This window comes from Emiliania huxleyi (assembly GCF_000372725.1).
Source record: "Emiliania huxleyi CCMP1516 chromosome Unknown EMIHUscaffold_137, whole genome shotgun sequence".
NCBI classification, from domain to species: Eukaryota; Haptophyta; order Isochrysidales; family Noelaerhabdaceae; genus Emiliania; species Emiliania huxleyi.
The window spans coordinates 27,007-47,590 of record NW_005201223.1 but is presented as its reverse complement, the minus strand read 5'-3'; the positions used below and the strand labels follow the sequence as shown (position 1 = coordinate 47,590).

Genomic DNA, 20,584 nt, shown 5'->3' with positions numbered 1-20,584 from the left:
AGGTCGTACGTTAGTCCGTATTGGTATTCGCGAGTTCGCCACGCCGGCCTGCAGCTGCACGCGCGGACACGGCCTGCACGCTCTCGCGTCACGCCGCCTTGGTCTCCCTCTCCGGCACCAGGGTGCCAGCACAACCCAGCTCGGTGAGCTTCTTCCACGCGAGTGCCGCATCGCGGCGGAACTCGCTGCGGTGACTATCGTAATGTAGCAGATGACGCCGGTACTCCTGCGGAAGAGGGAGGAGGGAAGTGGGTCGTTAATGACTGGTGGGCCATCAAGACGAATAGAAAAGAATCGCAGCGGAAAAATCTCGAGCAGACCTCGTCGTACCACAGGCACATGTCGCTCACCAGCATCATGAACGGCTCGCCCCCGCCAAAGTCCATCTCGTACTGGCGCTGGTTGCGCGCCGCCAGAACGCCAGGGCTCAGCCGATAACCACCACGCGCGACGCCGTGCGTGTACGCCGACGGGTACCCCAGCCCCCTCTCATAGCAGTTCCAATGCGTCGGGTCAAAGGCGTACCTGATGAACGGGTCCACACGCTGGTGCGGGGTATCCCTATGCTGGGGTAGTCTTGAACATCTCTAGCACTCGCGCCATGCGCCCTCGAAGCCAGAGGCGTCGCCGTGGCAGCGGCCGTACTGATGGCCGAGGACAATGAGTGCGACTGTCTCCTTATCATCAAATCCGAGCCGATCAAACGTGCCCCGCATCGCATCGATCGTCGGACTTTCTTTCTCCGCCATCGAAGCCGACGCCGCGCACCCCTCCCGCGGCCCCAAATCGGCCGCTGGCAGCCGGCTGCCTTTAGGGTTGTGCTTGCCATCGCCAAACGGGCACCCAGTCGCGCCGTGTATCGCCCGCGCCTCTTCGACACCAAAGTCGCGCCGTCCGTACGAGAATGGCACGGCCGGACCACCAGTGTGCTCGATGGCGACGTTGCCTGCGAGAATGATAATGTCTGCCATCGAGAGTGCCGGAAAGAGTGCCTTGACAGCCTACGATACGATGGGCTTCGTGACGGCTATTCAACGCTACGTCCTGGCCACGAGATGCGTGCCTCCACCAGCGCGTGAGCCTTACTGAACCCTGCATTCTCTGGGTCGGCGCGCTCGGTCTCGAAACGCATCGTCCCTCCATTGGAGCCGCCGGTGCGTGTGTGCCGATCGTACGTCCCGCTCGCGTGCCACGCGTACCTGAGGGTGGCCAGTGTGGATGCCGTACTGTATGCTCAACTCACCGCAGCTGGTGCCAGGCGTGCCGGATCAACAGCGGAGCGAGGGACCCATCGTCATGCGAGGGATCGACGAGGCGGCGGGCGATCTCGGCTCGCACCTGTGACACGAAAAGCGGGATTGCGCCGCCGCTGAACGAATGCTCGGGTTGTGCACTCGGGTTGGTGAGTGTGGAGCGCACTTTCGCAAGGTCGGTGGGCGGCGATGGAGGCGTCACGGATGGAGAGGCTTCTGCCGATTCGTCCATGGGCGCGACGGTGGACGGGCGGATACTTTAGCGGGATACTACCGAGATCGGCGCTTGCGCGGATTTGCGTGGCTGCCGCCAGGACCTCCGGCTGCTTCCGAGAGGAAGGATGGGAGTCGACTTGCTCGGCGTCGGTGCTCCCATTGCCGGCATCTTCACCTCCAACGCCCTCTACGCAGCCCCTCTTCCTGCCGTGCTCTCGCGCGAGCGGATCGGTGACCTGGGCCCGCTCAATCCGCTCCCAGGTGTTTGCAGACGGAGAGGGAGGAGAGTAGGGAGATAAGATAGGCAATTCCCAGCAGCTCCAACCACGCTCATCTCCCTGACTCCTGCAGCAACCTTCGTTGTCCTGTCCACCCTCGCCTGGGTCTTTTACGGCCTGATAATTCAGAACCCTTTCTTGGTTGCAAGCAATGCACCCGGCAGCCTCGCCGCCATTGGAGCGCTCGTCGTGATGCTGCCCATGATGAAGGGCCACCCCAGCCTTCGGAGCGTCCAAGGTCTCCTCCTTGTCGGTTGCCTCATCAACTTCTGTCTCTGGACGTACTTTGTCTTTTCGGGCATGTCCTCTGAGGACTTTGGCGCGCTACTCGGCATCTATGCCGCCGGCTTCTGTATTATCCTCTTCGCTTCGCCGCTCTCGACCATCACGCCGACGCCCTAGATTCATATGCATGTAGAGATCTACTCCTCAATGCTCCCGCTAGCCTGACCGGTACGTTTCCTGCTCATTGATGCTTCTGGACACCAGGACCGTTATCTCCACGCGCGACGCCGGCTCGATCCTCGCGAGCATGACGGCGTTCCAGGTGATCAACTGCAGCCTTTGGAGCGCGTATGGCGTGTTCTCAATCAACGACCCCGCCGTGTACGGGCCCAATATTACCGGCCTCGCACTTGCGGCTCGTTTTCAGTGGTCGACATCATATGTCATATGCCTAGGCTGTGAACAGGCCTTGCGCTTGGGCTCGTGCAGCTCGCGCTCAAGATCATCTTCCCGTCGAAGCCGGCGCCGCCCGACGAGGAGGTCGCGGCCAAGGACGTGTACGCGCGTACCTCCTCCTTCTCTATGAAGCACCGGAGCTCTTCGGTGCGTAGCGTGGCGCTTGTCTAGCGGGACAATTCTCTTCACAGCGTGGAGAGCGGGTAATGTAGAGTGACGAGAGGCCTTTTGCGCTGAACACAACAGCTCAGAGCTCCACTTTCTCTCTGTACTCTGGCGGCGCACGACACAACGACACACAACATCAACAAACGACGCTCGACGGCTATTCGCAGCTACGGCTTAAACGAACGGGGGTGTATTTACTCGCACACACCACACACGTCTCTCACACTCACGTGAACACCAAAAAACACCGCAGAAGAGTGTCTCAAAAACCGTCACTTTTTTCTCGTTCCGATGCTTGCTCGATTGGGTGCGTTCTCACACGTGACGGTCCACGCGCCACGCCTTGATGTCCAGTCGCTAAGGCGAGAAAGGTACACAGAGTCAAGCTCAAGACTCTCACAGTCCAACATGCTACACAACTAAGAAGCGTTCGCACCCACGCGCCCACTTGTTCCCCACCAGGAGGCCCACCAGCCGCCGGCCGCTCCTCCGTCGGGCGGCTCCGACAGGATGGCGCCCGCGCCGCGGTGGTAAAAGTCGAGCGGCGGCTGCGGCACGGCGGAGGGGACGTCGCGGTACGTCACGGGCGGGAGTGGGCGGCCGTGCAGCGCGAGGGAGGTCCAGGCGGCGGCGTGGTGCAGCTCGGCGGTGGAGGTGGTGTAGTGGTCGAGGCCTGTCGACGGCCGGGTGAGGTGGAGAGAGGGCGGCGGAGGCGAGTCGGAGGCGAGTCGGAAGGCGTGAGACACGAGGTGGGCCAGCGGAGAGGTGTGTGGAGAGGGCGGCGCCTGGCTCGACATGCGAAAAGAGTCGAAAGCCAACGTCTGCGAGCCGCTTGAAGCACTTGTGCTGGAAGCGGGGCGCGTACTCCTGGTCGAACTCTGCCGTGAACACGTAGACCGGAAGCCGATCGGCGAGGGCGGGCGGCGCGGGCGTTACGTCGAGCAGGATGGAGCAGAGGGAGAAGAGGGCGGCGAGCGGCTTCGGGTAGGTCAGGGCCGCGTGGATGGCGACCGTGCCTCCCTGCGAGTTGCCTCCGATGGCGACGCGAGAAGGGTCGCCGCCGAGCGACGCCACCTCGGCGTCGAGCAGCCGGTGCACGGCCTGCTCACGGCTCGGAGAGCTGAGAACGGTGCGCTCCCGCAGCGGTTTTTGCACTGCGAGCGTCTCGCCTGCGTCATCTGCTTCAGGTGCGTGCGGTTGATCTCGTCGTGGCGCATCGAGCCGCCGCGCGCGGTGTAGTAGTCGTACCACGCACGCACGCCGGACTCAGGTCCTTGAGGCCAGGAGATGGTCCGGACCGGCGACGACGGGAAGATGAAGCGCGTGCCCGACGCGTTGCCACCGAGCGCCGTCAGAATCTGCGGCAAGCGCTGAAACATCCGGCCGTCGCAGTGCATGCCTACGGACAAGCGACATCTCACGAATCTACGAGTCTCGACAAGCAACATCTCACGCAAACTACGAGTCTCGGCGGGAAGCATGTGCGCGGCACCGTGAAGTAGGATGAGGCTGTGCGAGTGCACTGCAGTGGGCTCGATGATGACGATGGGCGCCCGCAGCAATGCCATGGCCGGAATGTGTTGCATTCACGCGCGTGAGGTCGACACACACACAACTGCCTGTCAGTCCGCTCAATTGCTCAGGGACGGCGCCTTGCTTCCCGCGATGGCAGCGAAGAAAAAGAATTTACGTCTGGCAACAAAGACCAAGACTAGGCCTCCTGGCGAGCCTCCACCGATTGGACCCCGAGCCCTTTCTCCCTCGCCCAGAGCAGCAGGAGCTCGCGGACTTTGCGCAGCTCGTTCATCGTCAGATCGGCGCCGCCTGTCAGCGCGAGCGTGCCCCGCACCGTCCGCACCTCGAGCAGCCCAGATTCGACGCCGTTGATGACGTGCGTCACCGTCAAGTGCAGCGACTCCTCAAGGCTGCCGGCCGACACGTCGCTCCACGGCACAAAGGCGCACGTCGAAGTCCGAAAGAGGTCGAAGTACTCCGCGAGGGTGGACCTCTCGTTCTCGACCTGGATGCCGCCTTCGTGAAGGGCGAGCGTCGAGCGATGGAGGAGAGCGCGCAGGGTGTTGGCGAGCAGTGACGCGCCCACGTGCCAAAACGGGCATGAGAAGAGGGTGAAGAGGAGGGGGGCGTCCGCACGCAGCGCGCTGCCCGTCCACAGCGTGGTGAACCCGAGGACGACGAGGCTCGCAAAGTTGTCCCCAGAGAAGAGGCTACCGTGGGGGATGTCCAGTCGCAACCCGTGAGCCGCCGCCAGCGTCTTGTACTGCTCGACCATGGTGCTGAAGGTCACGCCGGGGGCGGAAACGGTGACGTACCTGCCGGCGCTGCGGCTCCACACAGCGCCGTCGCCAGCGTTGGTATGCGCCTCCGTGATCAGCGAACCGCCGCGGGCGCTATCGGAAGCTTCAGCCGAGGGAGTTTGCAGCACGGAGATCTGCAGGCGGCTCGACAAGCCAGGCGTCGAAGTAGAAGGTTTGGCGCCGAAGAAAAACGGCTTCTGCCGGCCCGCATCGTCGATCCACAGTATCCTGGCGGCTATGATGCCGTGAGCGGTGGGCTCTCGCCCACTGATTTTGCCATATGGGCTTGCGTTGCACGAATCGTCGCTCGGTGGCTGCGCGCTGCCAACTGCAATACTGACGAGCTCAGCGCTGATGTTGACGCCCAGCCCCGATGAGATTGCCGTGATGACGCAAGCGAGTATGGCACACGTCTTCGAGCTCAGGCCGGGAAAACGACGCGCGGCCGCCAGCAGCTGCTGCGGGTTGCGATCAGACTGGGGTGGGTCAAAGATGATCCGCCTCCCTTGAGGGATGTCATCTCGCGAGCGCCAGCCTTGCGGCGTGTAATCCAAGTGCTCGCCGAGCCAGCTGGCAACCTCCCTGCGCTTGTCCCAGTTCGTGTAGAGCACGTCTGACCGGATAGGAGTGTTCGTGAGTGGATCGCGCCGCTCACCGGCCTGCCGCCAGAATGTGAGGATGGCGCCTCGCTCGTACGTGGTGCCAGCCTCTGGCACGAAGACCGGATCGCGGAAGATGACTTGCGTGATGGGGCAGCAGAGGTTCGGCGGCTCGTCCGGCGTCTCATTTCGCGGTGGTTCCATTCGCTGCGACCAAGCTGTGCTAAGGCGACCCCGACGCGTCCTGCCATGGTAAAGAATTCTTTCTATGGTAAAGAATAAACACATGAAGCAGCAGCGGGAGCGTCTCCTTAAAATCCCTGTGTGGTGGCGGCGTGCCGTCCCCCCATCCCTCCCTTGGGTTCTCCGTTTTCTTTTCTTTCTATTTTTAGGAGCGTGAGCGCCAGAGAGAAGGCAAAAGGCATGACAAGCAAAGATAGTGGGGGAAATGGTAAATTTTGAAAGTCGCACTACAAGCCCGGCAAGCTCAGCACTGACTGTGGACACTATGGGGAGTCTATAGCTATGCCCCTTACATCCAGGGACCGACCACACGAGGGCCCACACCCGTCTCAAGACAGACAAATTTCGGTCACCGGCGCGCGCGCGGCGCCTCCTCCTCCTCCTCCTCTTCAATGAGCGGCGTGCGGGGCGGGCCGGTGGCGCCCAGCTCGCGGGGATCGAGCCGCCACCCATATGAGACGGGCCTGTTCCACTTCTCGGGAAGAAAGGCGATCCATCTCTCCCCCGCCGGCTCGTCGTACTCGGGGTCGGCGTCCCAAGCCCAGAGCAGCATGCCGGCCGGGAGGATCTTGCGTGCGCGCGGGCTCCTCTTGTCGGTGAGGCCGTCCGCGACGCGCTTCACCCTGCCGGCGGCCCAGATCTTGACCGTCCTACCCTCCTCCTTGTATGGCCAGCACACCTCGAGCCACTTGCCCACGAGTCGCGTGTCGAAGGGGGGGGCTTCGCGGTCCTGCCGCACCTCGACGCTGTCCGAGATGCCCGCCGCCTCGCGCCGCTCCCGCGCGGCCTTCGCCTTCGGGAGGAGGTTCGAGACGTTGAAGATGCTCTGCTGCTCCAGGCGCAGCACGTCCGCGTCGGCGGTGCCCAGGGTCTTGATCGAGCGGACCCGCAGCTGAGGAGGCGCCGCCTATGGGGAGCGACACGTCGAGTGAGACGGGGAAGCGCTCATCTCAGAGCGGAGCGCGGGCGGCGCGCCTCGGTCGGGAGCTTCTTGAGCCGCCGCAGCTGGAACTCGTAGGGCAAGATGTCGTCGAGCAGCATGCGCTTGAGGTCCTCGATCTTGTGCGAGCGCTCGTCGGAGAAGAAGCCCCACTTGGTCTCGAAGTGCGTCCAGCCACAGCCGACTGTCCGCATCTCGATCTGGCGGCGCAGCTCCGCCAGCTGCTCGGGCTCGGACTTGCCGCCCAGCGCCCGCTCGAGCTCGGCGGCGGTCTTCACGCCCTGCGCGCGCCACTGGTCGAAGAGCTCGAGCGCGGCGGCGTACCTCTCGACCGCGGCGTTGAGCTGCCGCTGCACCGCCTCCTCGCGGCGCAGCAGCTTCTCCTGGTCGTGCGACAGCACCTCGGCTCGCCCCTCCTTGAGCGCGTCCGGCAGCCTGCGCCGCGCCATCGTGACAAGCGACGAGCGCAAATCGGCGCGCAACCTCCAGAAGAAGCCGACGGGCGGAGCCTCCGCCGGCTCCGCCTTACGCTTGCGCCGGTCGCTGACGACGTCGAGCGGGCGGTCGTAGTCGTGCGCCGCGCGCTGCTGCACCACGCCGGACACGTTGAAGACGCTCATGTTGCGGTAGAACCGCATGATGTAGTCGGCGATGGCGAACTTGTTCTCGACCGCGTCGTTCGTCACGTGCGCGTCGATGGTGCGCCGGTGCGCGTCCTCGTTCTTGCTCCACGCGTTGACGCCGTCCTGGGACTCGAGCTTGTCAGCCAGCGCAAGCTTCGGGTCGTGCATCTTCTTGAGCGCCGCCTCCGCCTGGAGCTTGGCGAGCTCGAGCACCTTGGGCGTCGCCTGCTGGTTGCCCGAGCCAGGCGTCGGCACGCGCGCCTCGCGCAGGACGTCGGCGAAGGTGTGGTCGCCGCATCCCTTGAGCGGCCGCGCCAGCAGCTCGGCGCGCCAGTCGCGGAAGGCGGGCAGCTCCTCGGCGACGGCGGCGAACATGTCGAACTCGGGGTCGAGCAGCCGCGCCGGGTCCGCCACGACCTGCTCCATGCCCGCCTCGACCTGCTCCAGCACCCAGCCCATCTTGTAGAGGGACCAATCGTCGAGCTTGCTGGCGCTGCCGCACAGCCACCTGAGCGCCGGAGAGTCGGCGGCGGAGTGAGCGTCGTCGGGCCAAGAATGGGTAAGGGGGGATAGGGCGCGGGTGGGAGGGGGAGGGGGGGGGGGGGGAAGGGGCAATAACGCGCGGCGAGAGCGGCGGCGCGGCCAGTGTCTTCCCACCGGAGCGGGTCCCAAAAGAGGAAGCGCCACAGCGTGTTGACCCGGAGGAACGCGGTGAACTCGTTGCACTTCATGACGGTGTACAGCGACTTGTCCAGCACGTTCTGGGATTTAGGGCAGTCGATGTACCCGCGCAGAAAGTCGACGCACGTGACGCGGTTGACGAAGAGGGGCACGCAGCCGTCGAACGCTAGGTCCTGCCGCGACCCGGCCGCCCGCTCGAAGGGGAGGAACATCAGCGCCCGCGTCTTGCGCCACGACTCAAACTCGCGCCCGCGCCCCTTCGCGTACTCGCCCCCGTGGTGGAATTGCTTAAACGCGGCGCGAATCACGCAGCTGCCGTCCGGGTCGATGCGCTCGAAGGAGGAGAAGTCGTGCAGTTCGTCGTCGAGCGTCGCCTTCACCGACGCGTTCGCCGCGGCCGCCATGGCCTCGATGATGATGTTGCGGAGGTGCTGCCAGCAGTCGCCGAGGTACGTCTTGTACTTCCGCTCGCGCTCCTCCTCGGTCATGGCCTCCCACGCCGCCTTGCCGACCTTTGCCTCGACGGCGACCATCGCAGCGGCGGCGACCATGCGCCGCGTGCAGCGCGCGCCGTTGCACGTGTCCGTCATGAGGACCGTGCCCTCGCACAATCGGTGCAGGCCGATGTTTTCCGGCGACGGCCCGCCCGCCGCCGCCCAGCTGCCCGCGCCCTTCTCCTTCTCGTGCTGCTCGATCCACGCGGCGAGGACGCGCCGCGAGTAGGACAGGATGCGCTCCTCGATGTGCGCGAGCAGCGCTGCCGACGTGCCGCCGTGCGGCAGTATCGAGAGCCCGCGCAAGCACACGTCCTCGATGGTGCCGTCGAAGTGCTCGAGCTGGAAGTTGCAGCTGAAGACGGAGTTTCCGAACTTGGTCGACTCGTCCCAGCCAAAGGATATGACGCGCCGGCTCGCCGCGAACTTAAAGGCGGCCATCGCCTCGCCGGCGATCGTGACCTCGCCGCGCATCAGCTTGCTTTGGCGCGCGCAAGCGGCCGGCACGCCGTGGCCCGGGCACAGCACGTCAAGCACGTCCTGTATGTTGGCGGAGACGGTGGATGAGGCCACGCCGCGCGCGAGCTGCGCGTGCCGCAGCCCGCGCAGCTCGGCGGACTCGGCCTGCCAGCGGCCGTGCTCGTCGCGCCGCGGCAGCAGGCCGACAATCGGCGAGCAGCCCGGGCGCGGCGACGGCTCGTCCTCGGACTCGGACTCCTCCTCGACCCTGAGCTCCTCGACCCGCGCCTTGAGCTCCTTGACCTGGAGCTTCAGCTCGGGCAGCTTCGCCGCGTCGCCCTCGACGGCGCGCGCCCGCTTGCGAGCAGTCGAGACCTGCTTCGCCTTCTCCTCGAGCGCCGCCGCGTGCGCGAGGCCAGCGTCCTCGAGCCTCTTCTTTGCCCGCTCTAGCTTTCTCGTCAGCGTCACGACGCGCACGTAGGACGCGCGCTCGACGGCCGCGTCGAAGTTCCGCTTGCGCGCGGCGAGCTGCGCCGCCCGCGCCGCCTTCTGGGCCTCGGAGTAGCCGCGCTGTTGCGCCTCCTTGTACTCGCGCGCGTCAGCCCGCTTACGCTCTGCGCGCTTCTTCGCCTTGTGGAGCTTGTCGGCGAAGTCGGCGCGCTCCGCGCGGCAAATCGCCAGCTCGCGCTCGAGCGCCTCGATCTTCTGGTCCTTCAACCCGATGGTCGCGGTCAGCGCCGCGTTCTCCTCGACCATCGACGGCGCCGAAGGCAGCGCGGCGGCGGCCGGCGGCAAGCCGAGAGCCGCGCGCAAAACTGGGCCGCGCCTGTAGATTAGGTCGGCGACGCGCGTGGCCGCCCACGTGTTGAAGCGCTTCGGCGGCCTCTTGCGCGGCGGCTGCCCGCCAAGCCCGCCATTGTCCGGGTGTTTCTTAAGTCCGGTGTGGTACGAGAGCAAGTGGGCGACTGTCACGCCCTCGCGCGCGCCGGGGCCCTCCCAGCCCTCCACCGCCTTCTTCACGGCCTCGCACGTCTCCTTGTGCCACTTGTCGTCTATGAGCCGCTGAAACGGGTCGTAGTAGCCGGCGGGCGCCGCCGACGTCGCCCAGCCCGCCTGCTCATCCGCAGCCTGCGCCGCGAGAGGCGCCAAACCCGCCGCCCATTCGGCGGTGTCCTCGGCGCTGGGCTCGAGAAGGACGATGAAGAGGGCGATAATCAGGACCTCCGTGTCCGTGGCGTCGGCGTGGTGCCGAACGAAGAACGTGTCGCCCTTGGAGGTGATGGGGGACAGGATTTTCTCTCCTGCGCAGGCGCGTGAGCGAACGTCAGCGCGCCGAGGTCCACTGCGTGTCACTGCACCCGTTGTGGCCGCGCGCACCGGATCGGCCAGAAAGAGCATCGCCAACAGTCGCCTTGAGGGCCAGGGCGGCCCCGGGGAAGCCACCGTGCACCCGCCCGACCTGTGCAAGGTGCTTGGCAGCACTTGGTGGCTTGAGGCGTGTCTCACAGCCCTGGCCGTGAAGCGCCCCCGCCCCGGCCTCCGGCGACCCGACGGCCGCCTCCGCGGCGGCGGCGCCCTGCGCGTCCAGCTGCAGCTCGATCGCCAGGGCCAAGCAGTCCGGGCCCTGAGGCCCCCGAGCAGTGCAAACATCCATCGCTTCCATGCCTCGAGGAGCGATCTACCGGTTCCTCACCCGTCATCGTGACGCCGAACGAAATCACCGTCGGATCGCCTCGAGATCCAGTTTGGGTTTGGGGCTTGGAAAATGAATGTTTTAGTGGACCATTTCCCCCACTACTCGACCTGCCCTCTCCATCGCAATTCGCGTGTGCGTGCTGCTGAGCTGGCACGCGCGCGCAATCGCAACAAAGACGCAGGCGTCCCGTACACCATGCCGAACGTCAGGGGCGGCGACCCCCCCATATCTACAGATGATATGCGCATCCTAGATGCCAAACGCCATCTAGGATGCGTTTTCCATCTAAGGACACCGGGTGTCTCTACTATGATTGGGTTCTCCAAGAAGATTCAATCATCTTTAGATGGTGCCCCGCGTCTTTTGATAGCCCGTGACATCTCAGATATACTGCAGTCGTCTTCAGACGCACAAGTGGGCCGAGATGATACCCTCATCTTGGGTTAGTCCATGCATCCCAGGATGCAATGTGGCATCTGAGGATGCGCAATGCATCTCAGGAACATGAGCGCGTTGTCGGATTTCCCCCCTATTTTCGATCGACAGTGTCGGAGTTTTTTGCCGAACCCGAACCCGAAATAAAAACCAGTCTTACATATACAACCGCAACCTTCCATAGTGTAGAAAAGTCAGCATTAGCACAAGGGCTAAGTGCCCCCCACCATCACTCACTGGCTCCCAGTTCCATCACCATCAGTAGTATTCCACAGACAACAGAGTAGTTAGTCACATCACACTTACTCTTACATAGCCATACTAGTAGCAGCTGAGATTAGCATAGATTCATAGTCTCCACTCCCACTTTGATCCAAGGGCTCACACGCCGCTCAAGTCTTTATAATTTAACTTGCATTTTAATCATTAAATGCCAAGCATCTTGGGATGCGAAGCATCTTCAGATGATTCGAGCATCCCAGGATGCTCCGGCATCTTAGTTGAAAAAACCATCTAGAGATGCTCGATCATAGGCAAGACAGTGTGCAGTCCAAGTAGGGCGCATCTTAGAGGCATATTATCTCAAGATGCGCCTATCATCTGTAGATGGGGGGGTCGCTGCCCCTGACGGAATCGACCCTAGAAAAGGGACCCCCTAATATCCAGTGCTCACGGCCCCGCGGACGGTGGGGCGGGGTGTCCAGACTCACACAAGACTCACACGCGCCCGTCTGGAGGGCGCCCCAAGCAGCGTCCCGTAATGTAATCGCAGTCCAGCCCTCCGCCGCCGCTCCTCGCCATCACCATGATGGTCGTGCGCGACCCGCTCCCTCCCCCCCCCACGAGCAGTCCCTCCTCCCCAACACAAACCTCCCTAAATGAGTGGCCGCGCGACCTCCGCCATTCTTTTCTGTGTGCGGCGGACGCCCCCGAGCCCCTACGACGGGGTGTGGACCCTGTGAGTCCTCCTCCCCCATCCCTCGTTTGGGTTTGTCTGTTTTCTTTCTTTCTTTTTCAAAGCTAAAAGTATGAGTTCGCCCAGGCGCAGTTCTCTTGCAGAGGCGGTTAGTGGTCTTGCAGAAACAAACCCCGAGAAAGAAACGCGGGACCCCCTCATCGCAAACAAACCCTGCCCTGTCAGTCAGCAGTCCACCTCGCCCTCCCTCACTGGTGTGTTCATTGGGGGGGGGGGGGGGGGTCATAAGGCTCATAAGTCATAACAAACACGGTCCAGGATCGAGGTGCACGCTGCTGAAGCAGTTGTCGTCCCCCCTCTCCATCGTCTCACTGGGAGACGTCGGCGGTGGTGGCGGTGTGACCGATCGAGCTACAAGAGGAGCTTGTTCTAGGAAGCTTGTTGTTGTACATTGTTGGCAAAAAGCAAGCTGGGGCATAGTGCATAGACGATTACAGAATTTTGCAGCGCAAAATAGAGAATCGGCCAAATGTCTCAATCGACGTGAGGCAGCTGTCCTCAAATGACGCGTCCGGCGACCCGGCGTCCGTCGACCCGGCGCAGGGGCGCAGCCCATGTGGGAGATTCAGTCAGAAGCCACAGCTGCCTTTCATCGATTTCCCACACGCTTGAGTATGTTTTCAAAACGTACCTGGAAGGGGCGGACGCCCCGAACGACGGTGGCTCGGGGTGCCGCACCCGGGGGGCGGCAGGTGCGAGGTGGTTTCCCCTCCCTACCTGCCTGTGCCTGCGGGAACCTCTTTCTTCCGTGTCGACCTCTTTCTTCTAGGCAGCCTTAGCCCAACTCGAGCCAACGTAGAGGGCGTCGTGTAGCACGGCACAGTCTGACCAGGAAGCCTAACAGAAGCATACCGCCCGCCGTCGTACTAGAAGCATACCGCCGGCGAAAAAACGCACATGTACATGCGGCGAGCGATCCAGTTTCTAGATCGCAGGCTGCGACGCTCGAGCCGGGGAGGCAGGGCTGCCTGGCGCATCCGCTGCCGATCGCGATGGAGTCGTCAGTCGTGCTCAGCGCGGGCACACGCGTGCGCTTCCGATTCGATGTAGGAAGTGAACGCAGATGGTTCGCTGGCGCGGTCAAGAGCTACTCCAAAAAGCGCGGCTATTGCATTGAGTACGACAATGGTGAGGTGCTCACGGAGCGCCTGGACACCTGGAGCTCCAGCGACTTTGAGGTTGTCGCCGCTGGCTGTGCAGAGGAGAACGTCGATGGCGGCTGTGACGGCAGCCCATCGCCACCTCACAACGCATCCCACGAGACCTCGATAGCCGGGGCCTCGGACAGCGGCTCCTCGCACGCGTCGGGCGCAGCGGCGACTGATGAGTCAGCCATCGTGCGCAGTGCCCAGCGCGGGGCGAAAGACCGGGGCTCGCAGCTCTGGGCACAAGACAGCTCGGGTAAGTGGGCACGGGTTAGGGTGCTGCGCGAGGAGGACGGGCAGGTGCTCGTGCGGTTTCTGGGCTGGGGCGAGGACTTTGACGAGTGGATTCAAGTGGGTGCCGGCAGGCTCCGCGGCAGCGCCTGGACTCGGGTCGGTCGACAGCTCTCCACTGCCCCAAAGCCGAACGCGTCCGGCCTCGATGGTGAGGGCTGCTCCAAGTGCCGCTTCACGCGCTGCTCCAAGTGCCACGTCACGGGCTCGAAGCGCCCCCGCAGCAGTGCCTCGGAGGGAAAGCTCCCCGTAGGAGTTGCTGCTGTGGCTTCAGGCGGCGCGCGTAAGAGGATCCGCGGCGAAAGAGGAATCGCTGCGGATGCGCCGTCGGCGCATTCGACTGACGACAGCGACGTCAGTGCGATGGCGAGAGATATGGTGACGCTGCGTCGTGCCCGCGGTAGCGTGCGTTGCCTGTGTGCTCCAGGATGCATGGGGCGCCGCGGCGCTGAGCGCCCGGCAGCAGCAGCAGCTCTGCGCCCGTGCGAGCGAGCCGCCGCCGCCGTTGCTCGGAGCCGCAGTAAAGAAGAAAAAAGCCAAAAAGAAAAGTGCGCCCCCGTCACGGGATTGCATGTCGGCAGCCTGCTTGCGAGCTCCATTTAGCATATTGTCATGGACAGCACCAACAAGCTCGCCTGCGACTACCTGTGCATTGGCGCGGGCACGGCCACGATGTCCTTTGTCGACTCGATGCTGACCCTCTCCACCGACTCGACGTCCTTCGTGATTGTCAACAAGCAGCCGGCGCCGGGCGGGCACTGGAACGTGGCGTACCCGTTTGTCACTCTGCATCAGCCTTCGGGAGCATACGGCGTCTGCTCTGAGCCGCTCGGCAAGTTCAAGGGACGGCGCGAGTTCCTGAGCCCGACGGACCTCGCCACGGGCTCTGAGGTCCTCGAGTACTACAGCCGCGTCATGGCCAAGTTCGTCGCGACAGGGCGGGTGCGCTTCTACCCCTCCGTGACCTATGACTTTGACACGCGCTCCTTCACCGACGCTGAGGGCCAGGTCAAGACCGTTTGCTTCACCACGCTCGTGACGCCCGAGTCCTACGTGACCGTGCCGTCGATGCGGCCGCCGCCCTTCCCAGTCGAGGAGGGCGCCGCGACCATCAAGCCAGTCAATGCCCTCCCGACCGAGGAGGCGAGCCGGTACGTCGTGCTCGGCTGCGGCAAGACGGGCACCGACGCCGTGCTGCACCTGCTGCGCCGCGGCGTCGACCAGCGGCAAATCTCGTGGGTGGTTCCTCGCAACACCTGGTACTTACTGCGCGAGAAGATCTGGAGCCCGGCCAGTGGGAGCATTCTGCCGTTCAAGTTGGCCTTCACAAACGCGCTACTGCGGAGCGACTCCATCCTGGGCGCGTTCAAGGCTCTCGAGCGCGCCGGCTACCTCGGCCGCCTCACTCTCGACCACGAGCCTGTGCAGTGCAGGGGCGCGCTGATCACGACCGCCGATCTGCACTTGCTTCGCACGGTGCAGGACGTAGTCCGGCTCGGGCGCGTCACCGCCGTCCGCCCCAACCGCCTCGAGCTCGAGAAGGGGACGATGCCGCTCGAGCCAGGCTCGCTGCTCGTCGACTGCACCGCCTGCGGCACGGGAGGCTACACTGCCAACTACGACGTCTGGTCGCCAGGACACATCCGCTTGAGCTCAAATCTCACGCTATTTAACCCGTCGCATTCATCGGCGCTCGTCGCCTACATCGAGACCACCTCGACAGACGCCGCCGCAAAGAACAAGTTCATCGCGCACTCAGCGGCGTCGCCGCTGTTAGTCGTTGACGGGTCGCCGAACTTCCACGGGCACCTCTCGCAGCTTGTGCAGGGCGTCTACTCTGAGCTCAAGACCATGCGCGCCATCCAGGCGCACGGGAAGAAGAGCTTCAACTTCTACTTCGCGGCGCGCACCAACTACGTCGCACCGTGCCACGTCCCGCTCCGCAAGACGCTCTGGGTCATGTTCGGCCCCGCCCGGCTCGACAAGAAGGCAACGAGGCTCATGCGCAAGATTGAGCGCGTCGGCTTCGAGGACATGCCGCCCGTCGACCCGCGACCGCGCAAGGCGGCGGCCTCACCTGCCCGGATGGTGGCGTAGAATGTGGCACGCGGGGCGGCTCGCCTCCTCCGCTCGCCGATCGCGAGAAGATGGAAGTGAGCGAGCCGGCCATTGCGCCTGGGCAGGGCGCTCCTGCATGGACTTGCATGGCCGCAAGGCATGAGACGGCGGTGAGATTTTCTTTTCTTTCGATCATCCGAGCTGTGTGTATCAATTAAAGGAGCGCGGCCGGCAGCGGAGAACCGAAATTATTGTGCATAGCCTACGTAATGAGGCAGAGTACCTACTTAGGGGCTACGTAAAGCGGGCTCACCTTTTTAGAATTTTACGGCTTTACGCGACAACATCCCACTCAACATCCCACTCTGTCCGCGGAACGTGGACAGCAGCGTCGCCGAAGCACTCGTCGTGGTACTTCTTGTTTCGAGTCTTCTTGCCCATGCATCGACACGGCCTCTGGCAAGCCACATGTCGAGGGTGAGACCCAGGCGGCGCTGCACCGAGATCGCATCGCCCAGGTCTCCATTCGCATGTCATCCCGCATTACACACAATGGGACCGCCCGTCCTCCTCAATTCGATTATCGGGACCCCGGGGTCGTTACATGCGCCTCGTCACTCTCCATCCATTCGTTCGCGGCTCCATCCTCCAATCGCCCCAAGAGCCAATAAGACTGTCCAAATGTTTTCGTTAGTACAGTATTCCGTGTGGGGGGGCTAAAAAGAAACCTGATGTCGCTCCGCCCTCCTCCCCCGCGAGTTTTTCTGTCCGGGATGCTGTTGTGCCTCTTGCACTCGGTCGTCTCCCTATCCCTCCGCCGCTCTCCCATCCTGGCGCCAGTGCGGGCGCCTCGGGTACTTCCATACCTCGCTGCCACACAGCCGCTGAATCTAGCCGTGTTTTCAGCGCGCCCGTACATGCGTACTCAAATGGAATGCTGGAGCGCAAAGTTCTCTTCAGTGAAGATGATCGAAGCATCACTCAGCCCAGTGACGGCCAGCCTCGCCAATGGTTGCGATGCGGTCAGTGTTCGCACGCACGCCTACACTCATACACGCACACAATCCTCTCTGCGGTCAGTGTTCGCACGCACGCCTACACTCATACACGCACACACACAATCCTCTCCCGTTGGCTCTAGGTCTGCGCCTTTGTCAATGACGACTGTGGTGCGGAGACATTGGAGGCGCTCGCGGCGTGCGGCGTCGGCTGCGTCGCGATGCGGTGCGCTGGCTATGACAGGGTCGACCTCTCGATGGCAGAAAGTCTCGGGATAGTGGTGCTTCGCGTGCCTGCCTACTCGCCGCACTCGGTCGCCGAGCACGCGGTTGCGTTGATGATGGCGCTGAACCGCCAGATTGTCAAGGCGAGCGCTCGAGTTGCCCAAGGCAGAGCCTCAGCGCTCGTTTGCCTGCATGACGCGGCTGAGCAAACGAACAAGGCAACATATGTTTGCAGGCAACTATGCGCTATCCGGCCTCGTCGGCTTCGACATGCACGGTAAGACGTGCGGCATCATCGGCACGGGCCTGATTGGCCGCTGCACAGCGGCCATACTCCTCGGCATGGGCTGCCGGGTGCTTGCCTACGACCCGTTCCCGAACCAGACGGCGCGCGACATGGGGATCGAGTACGTCGAGCTCGAGGAGCTTCTCGCCTCGTCTCGCGTCATCTCGCTGCATTGTCCGCTGACGGCAGAAGCTCGCGAAGAGGAGCCTTCCTGCTTCGCACCGCGGATATCAGAGCGCTCTCTGCGGACAGGACGAGACGCGACACCTGATCAACAAGCACACCATCAGCCTGCTCAAGCCCGGCGCGATGATCATCAACACCTCGCGAGGTGGCCTCCTCGACACCGCCGCCGCCGTGGAGGGGCTCGACTCGCGAAAGATCGGTGTGCGTCGCCCCGACAGCTGGAGCTCGAATCGAGGGGACGGTTGGCACGATTGCTCCGCGAGCGATAGGCGCGCTCGGCATGGATGTCTACGAGGAGGAGGGCGGTCTCTTCTTCACAGACTCGTCCATCACCTCCGACGACCTGGCCGGCGCCAGCACACCTGAGGACTGGGATCCGGCGATACGACCCCTCCTCGCGCGGCCGGCCCCCTGAAACCCCTCGATGCCCAGGCGTTGACGCTGGCCGCCGTCGCGTCGCCCAGGTGCTCGGCGCCCTCGCCTCGCGGCCAAACGTGCTCGTGACGCCCCACATGGCCTTCCTCACGGCCGATGCCCTCGAGGCGATCGCCGAGGTCACCGCGGAGAATCTCGCCGAGTTTGTCGCGTCACGCCACGACCCGAGTCTCACTTTCACAAACCAGGTGCTGCCATGATAGCGCCTGGTCTCACCTGGCAGGCAGTTGACCAACCCCCACAACACCTCGGTCCGCTTATTCGGCGGCGTCTGGCGGAGCGGGCCCGTCACCAGCTGCGGCGTGTACGCTTGGTGTACAGCCCGATCGTGAGCTCGAGGGCGACGGTGCCTCTCCTCTCTCCTCTCTCCTCCTCTCTCCTCCTCTCTCCTCTGGAACTGGCCTCCTCGTGCGGGCTCTGGAACTGGCCTCCTCTCTCCTCCCTCCTCCTCTCTCCTCTCTCCTCTCCTCTCTCCTCTCTCCTCCTCGAGTGCAGAAGTCACTGGGCGACACGGGAGCGGGTTCGTTGCGTGTTAGTTACTGAGAGTCTCGCCCCCGCGAAAGAGCAGATTCACATTATTTCGGGCGGCGCCCCGTGACCTGGAGCTGGACCGCCCCACCCCCACGCGCCGCGGCCCGCTCCTGCCGCTTCGTGTGGGATCTACTGATGGAACGCAATGGAAGTTGGACTTGGCGGGGGAGGATGCTTTCGGGAGAGCGACTGGTGTGTTACAGATTACAGTGCGACAGAGAGAACGCCGAAGCGGTGGGAAAAACACCCTGCAATACACGAGATAAAAGGACTTCAGAAGAGAGGCGAAACTTCTGGTGCAGCGGGTTCTCCCATCACTCTCACACACGACACAAGCAACATGACAACAACAACATGTATGCATGTGGCTCGATTCCCGCCCGCGCTGCTACTCCACCATGTCTCCCGCGTCCATCTGCCGGCTCCGCTCCTCCTCAATTGCGGCCTGCATGCGCCTGCGGGGGTCGCGGTCCGGGACAGGTCACGCCACGCCTCCCTCCGCCTCCCACGTCGACAGCAGCAGCCTGTGTGTGGGCTACTGGGGAGAGAGCACGACTTGTATCCTAGGCCACGCACCTGCGCTGCTCGGTGATCTGCGCCGGCGATACGAGCTTCTTTGGGAAGAAGTCGACCAGCCCCTGCGCGCTGGCGAAGGAGGGCAGCCTCTCCGCACAGGCGAGTTTCCTACTCGCGCAAACCTCACGGCTGAACGCAAGGCCTGCTCGCAGTGTCGGCAGCGGCGGCCGGCGAGAGCACTCGACGAAGTGGAGCATGTAGACACCTGTGGCAAAATGTGTCGCTCAGCGCAATCGTGTCTCGCTCATGTCGCGAGAAGAGGGGGCGTGCGCTGCGGGGGGCGTGCGCTCGCCGCAGTCGTAGTCGTTGTCTTGCTGTGGCGCGAGATGGCAGATGATGTGAGGCAGCGACTGCGCCTGTTCACAGATGCACGCGTGAAGAGGCGCTGTTCACATGCGTGGCATGCCGCGCAGCAGACGCTGTGTACCGTGAACCACGCCACGCCCTTCTCGTCCGGGCTCCCCTCCACCACGGCAGCCGCCTGGCCGTCCGCCGCCGCCACCGTCACCGTCGCCTCCGCCTCTGCCGTCGCCTCCGCTGCCGACCCCTCGCCCGCTCGCGCCGCGGCCGCCTCCGCTATCACCGCCTCCGCTATCACCGCCTCCGCCGTCACCGCCTCCGCCATCACCGCCTCCGCCTCTGTGGACTGCGCCGCGCCGCCCGCCTCTGGCGCCGCCACCGCCGCCAGCCCCGCCTCCTCCGCCTCCTCCGCCTCCTCCGCCTCCTCCGCCTCCTGCATCGGCTCCTCCTTCTCCTCCTCCGAGTCGCTCACCTCCTCCTCCTCCTGCGCCACCTCCTCCCCGGCCACCTTCTCCTCCGTCTCCGCCTCCTCCTCCCCCCCCACCCCGGTCACGGAGCTGCCTCCCGCCGCCGAACTCCCTCCCGCCGCCCCGCCGCCCACGGCAGCGAGACCCACCTCCGTCAGCGGCATCGCCGCCGCAGCACCGCCAACCTCCCCCTCGGCAGCCCCAGCCGCCTCCTCCGCCGCCTGCGCCTCCTCCGCCGCCTGCGCCTCCTCCGCCGCCTGCGCCTCCGCCGGAGCCGCAGTCAGGTCCACCTCGGGCGTGACGGTGGCAATCACTGCGTCTGCTGCGCCGCCGCCCACGACTACACTCTCCGCCGGCAGCAGCACGCTCTCCGCGCGCCTCTGCCTCCTCTTCCGCCCTCCTCCTCCTCCCGCCTCCGCCACCGACGCCGCCACCGCCTCCGCCTCCCCCTCCCACTCGCCTCCCTCGCCAGCAGGCCGGCGGCGGACTGAGCGGCGCCGGCCCTCGCCCTCGCCGGCCTCGCCGGCCTCTGCGCAGGCGGAGCTGCGCGCGGCGCGGGGCAGCGGCGCGGGCGGCGACACCCCCTTCACCACCGCCACCTGCAAGGGACGTGTCGCGGACGTGTCGCGGACGTGGCTAGGGCGTGGCTAGGGCGTGGCGAGCGCCGGAGCTGAACTCGGCTGGCATCTCGGCCGCCTCTCTCTCTCTCGGCCTCCTCTCGGCCTCCTCTCGGCCGCCTCTCGGCCGCCTCTCTCGCCTGCGGCAAGCGCAGCTCCTCTCTGCGCGCGGCGGTGTAGAGGTTGAGGAACCTGTGGCAAGCGGCTGCAGCGGGTGAGGCGAGGCAAGGCGAGGCGAGGCGGCGCGGCGGCGGCGCGACGACATGCGCAGGTCGCTGTAGATCTGGCGGTGTTTGTAGTGCTGCAGGAAGGAGTCGAGGAAGAGGAGGCAGGGCTTGCCTAGAGGCCGAAGCCGAGGGCGTGCAGGCGGACGCTGGCACCGCCAGCGAGGACCGGAGGAGGAGAGGAGGGG

General features: G+C 64.4%; 5 protein-coding genes across 5 annotated transcripts; 2 read left to right on the top strand and 3 right to left on the bottom strand.

Annotated features, from left to right (window-relative positions):
* Nucleotides 1-88: 88 nt before the first annotated feature.
* On the bottom strand, nt 89-1,204 carry EMIHUDRAFT_71021 (putative cytochrome-c peroxidase; the record flags this gene model as incomplete). The annotated part of the gene is made up of 5 exons (XM_005788199.1): nt 89-226; nt 321-486; nt 595-770; nt 879-1,001; nt 1,070-1,204. Coding segments are annotated over 5 exons (738 nt in total), but the record flags the coding sequence as incomplete, so codon positions are not given.
* A 4,747-nt stretch (nt 1,205-5,951) lies between these two features.
* Nucleotides 5,952-10,432, bottom strand: EMIHUDRAFT_440830 (hypothetical protein). Its single transcript, XM_005788198.1, has 3 exons — nt 7,974-10,432; nt 6,729-7,824; nt 5,952-6,660 (listed from the first exon to the last, which is right to left on the bottom strand). The coding sequence occupies exons 1-3, from the start codon at nt 10,346-10,348 to the stop codon at nt 6,103-6,105; spliced, it is 4,029 nt and encodes a 1,342-aa protein (XP_005788255.1). The 5' UTR covers nt 10,349-10,432; the 3' UTR covers nt 5,952-6,102.
* Nucleotides 10,433-14,105: 3,673 nt separating this feature from the next.
* On the top strand, nt 14,106-15,856 carry EMIHUDRAFT_467322 (hypothetical protein; the record flags this gene model as incomplete). The annotated part of the gene is made up of 1 exon (XM_005788197.1): nt 14,106-15,856. The coding sequence occupies one exon, from the start codon at nt 14,106-14,108 to the stop codon at nt 15,588-15,590; it is 1,485 nt and encodes a 494-aa protein (XP_005788254.1). The 3' UTR covers nt 15,591-15,856.
* Nucleotides 15,857-16,468: 612 nt separating this feature from the next.
* On the top strand, nt 16,469-17,881 carry EMIHUDRAFT_313576 (D-lactate dehydrogenase; the record flags this gene model as incomplete). The annotated part of the gene is made up of 6 exons (XM_005788196.1): nt 16,469-16,573; nt 16,693-16,911; nt 16,952-17,218; nt 17,313-17,447; nt 17,516-17,551; nt 17,711-17,881. The coding sequence occupies 6 exons, from the start codon at nt 16,469-16,471 to the stop codon at nt 17,879-17,881; spliced, it is 933 nt and encodes a 310-aa protein (XP_005788253.1).
* A 719-nt stretch (nt 17,882-18,600) lies between these two features.
* Nucleotides 18,601-19,413, bottom strand: EMIHUDRAFT_313575 (hypothetical protein; the record flags this gene model as incomplete). The annotated part of the gene is made up of 5 exons (XM_005788195.1): nt 18,601-18,667; nt 18,789-18,930; nt 18,992-18,993; nt 19,140-19,144; nt 19,216-19,413. The coding sequence occupies 5 exons, from the start codon at nt 19,411-19,413 to the stop codon at nt 18,601-18,603; spliced, it is 414 nt and encodes a 137-aa protein (XP_005788252.1).
* Nucleotides 19,414-20,584: the final 1,171 nt, after the last annotated feature.

Bases quoted from the DNA above. Each gene is read 5' to 3' on its own strand.
- EMIHUDRAFT_440830 (XM_005788198.1), bottom strand. From the start codon at position 10,348: ATGCTCTTTCTGGCCGATCCGGTGCGCGCGGCCACAACGGGTGCAGTG. The intron at 7,825-7,973 runs GTGGGAAGACAC...TCCGGCGCTCAG, and splicing joins CTCTTTTGGGACCCGCTCCG to GTGGCTGTGCGGCAGCGCCA. The intron at 6,661-6,728 runs GCGCGCCGCCCG...CGCTCCCCATAG, and splicing joins TCAAGAAGCTCCCGACCGAG to GCGGCGCCTCCTCAGCTGCG.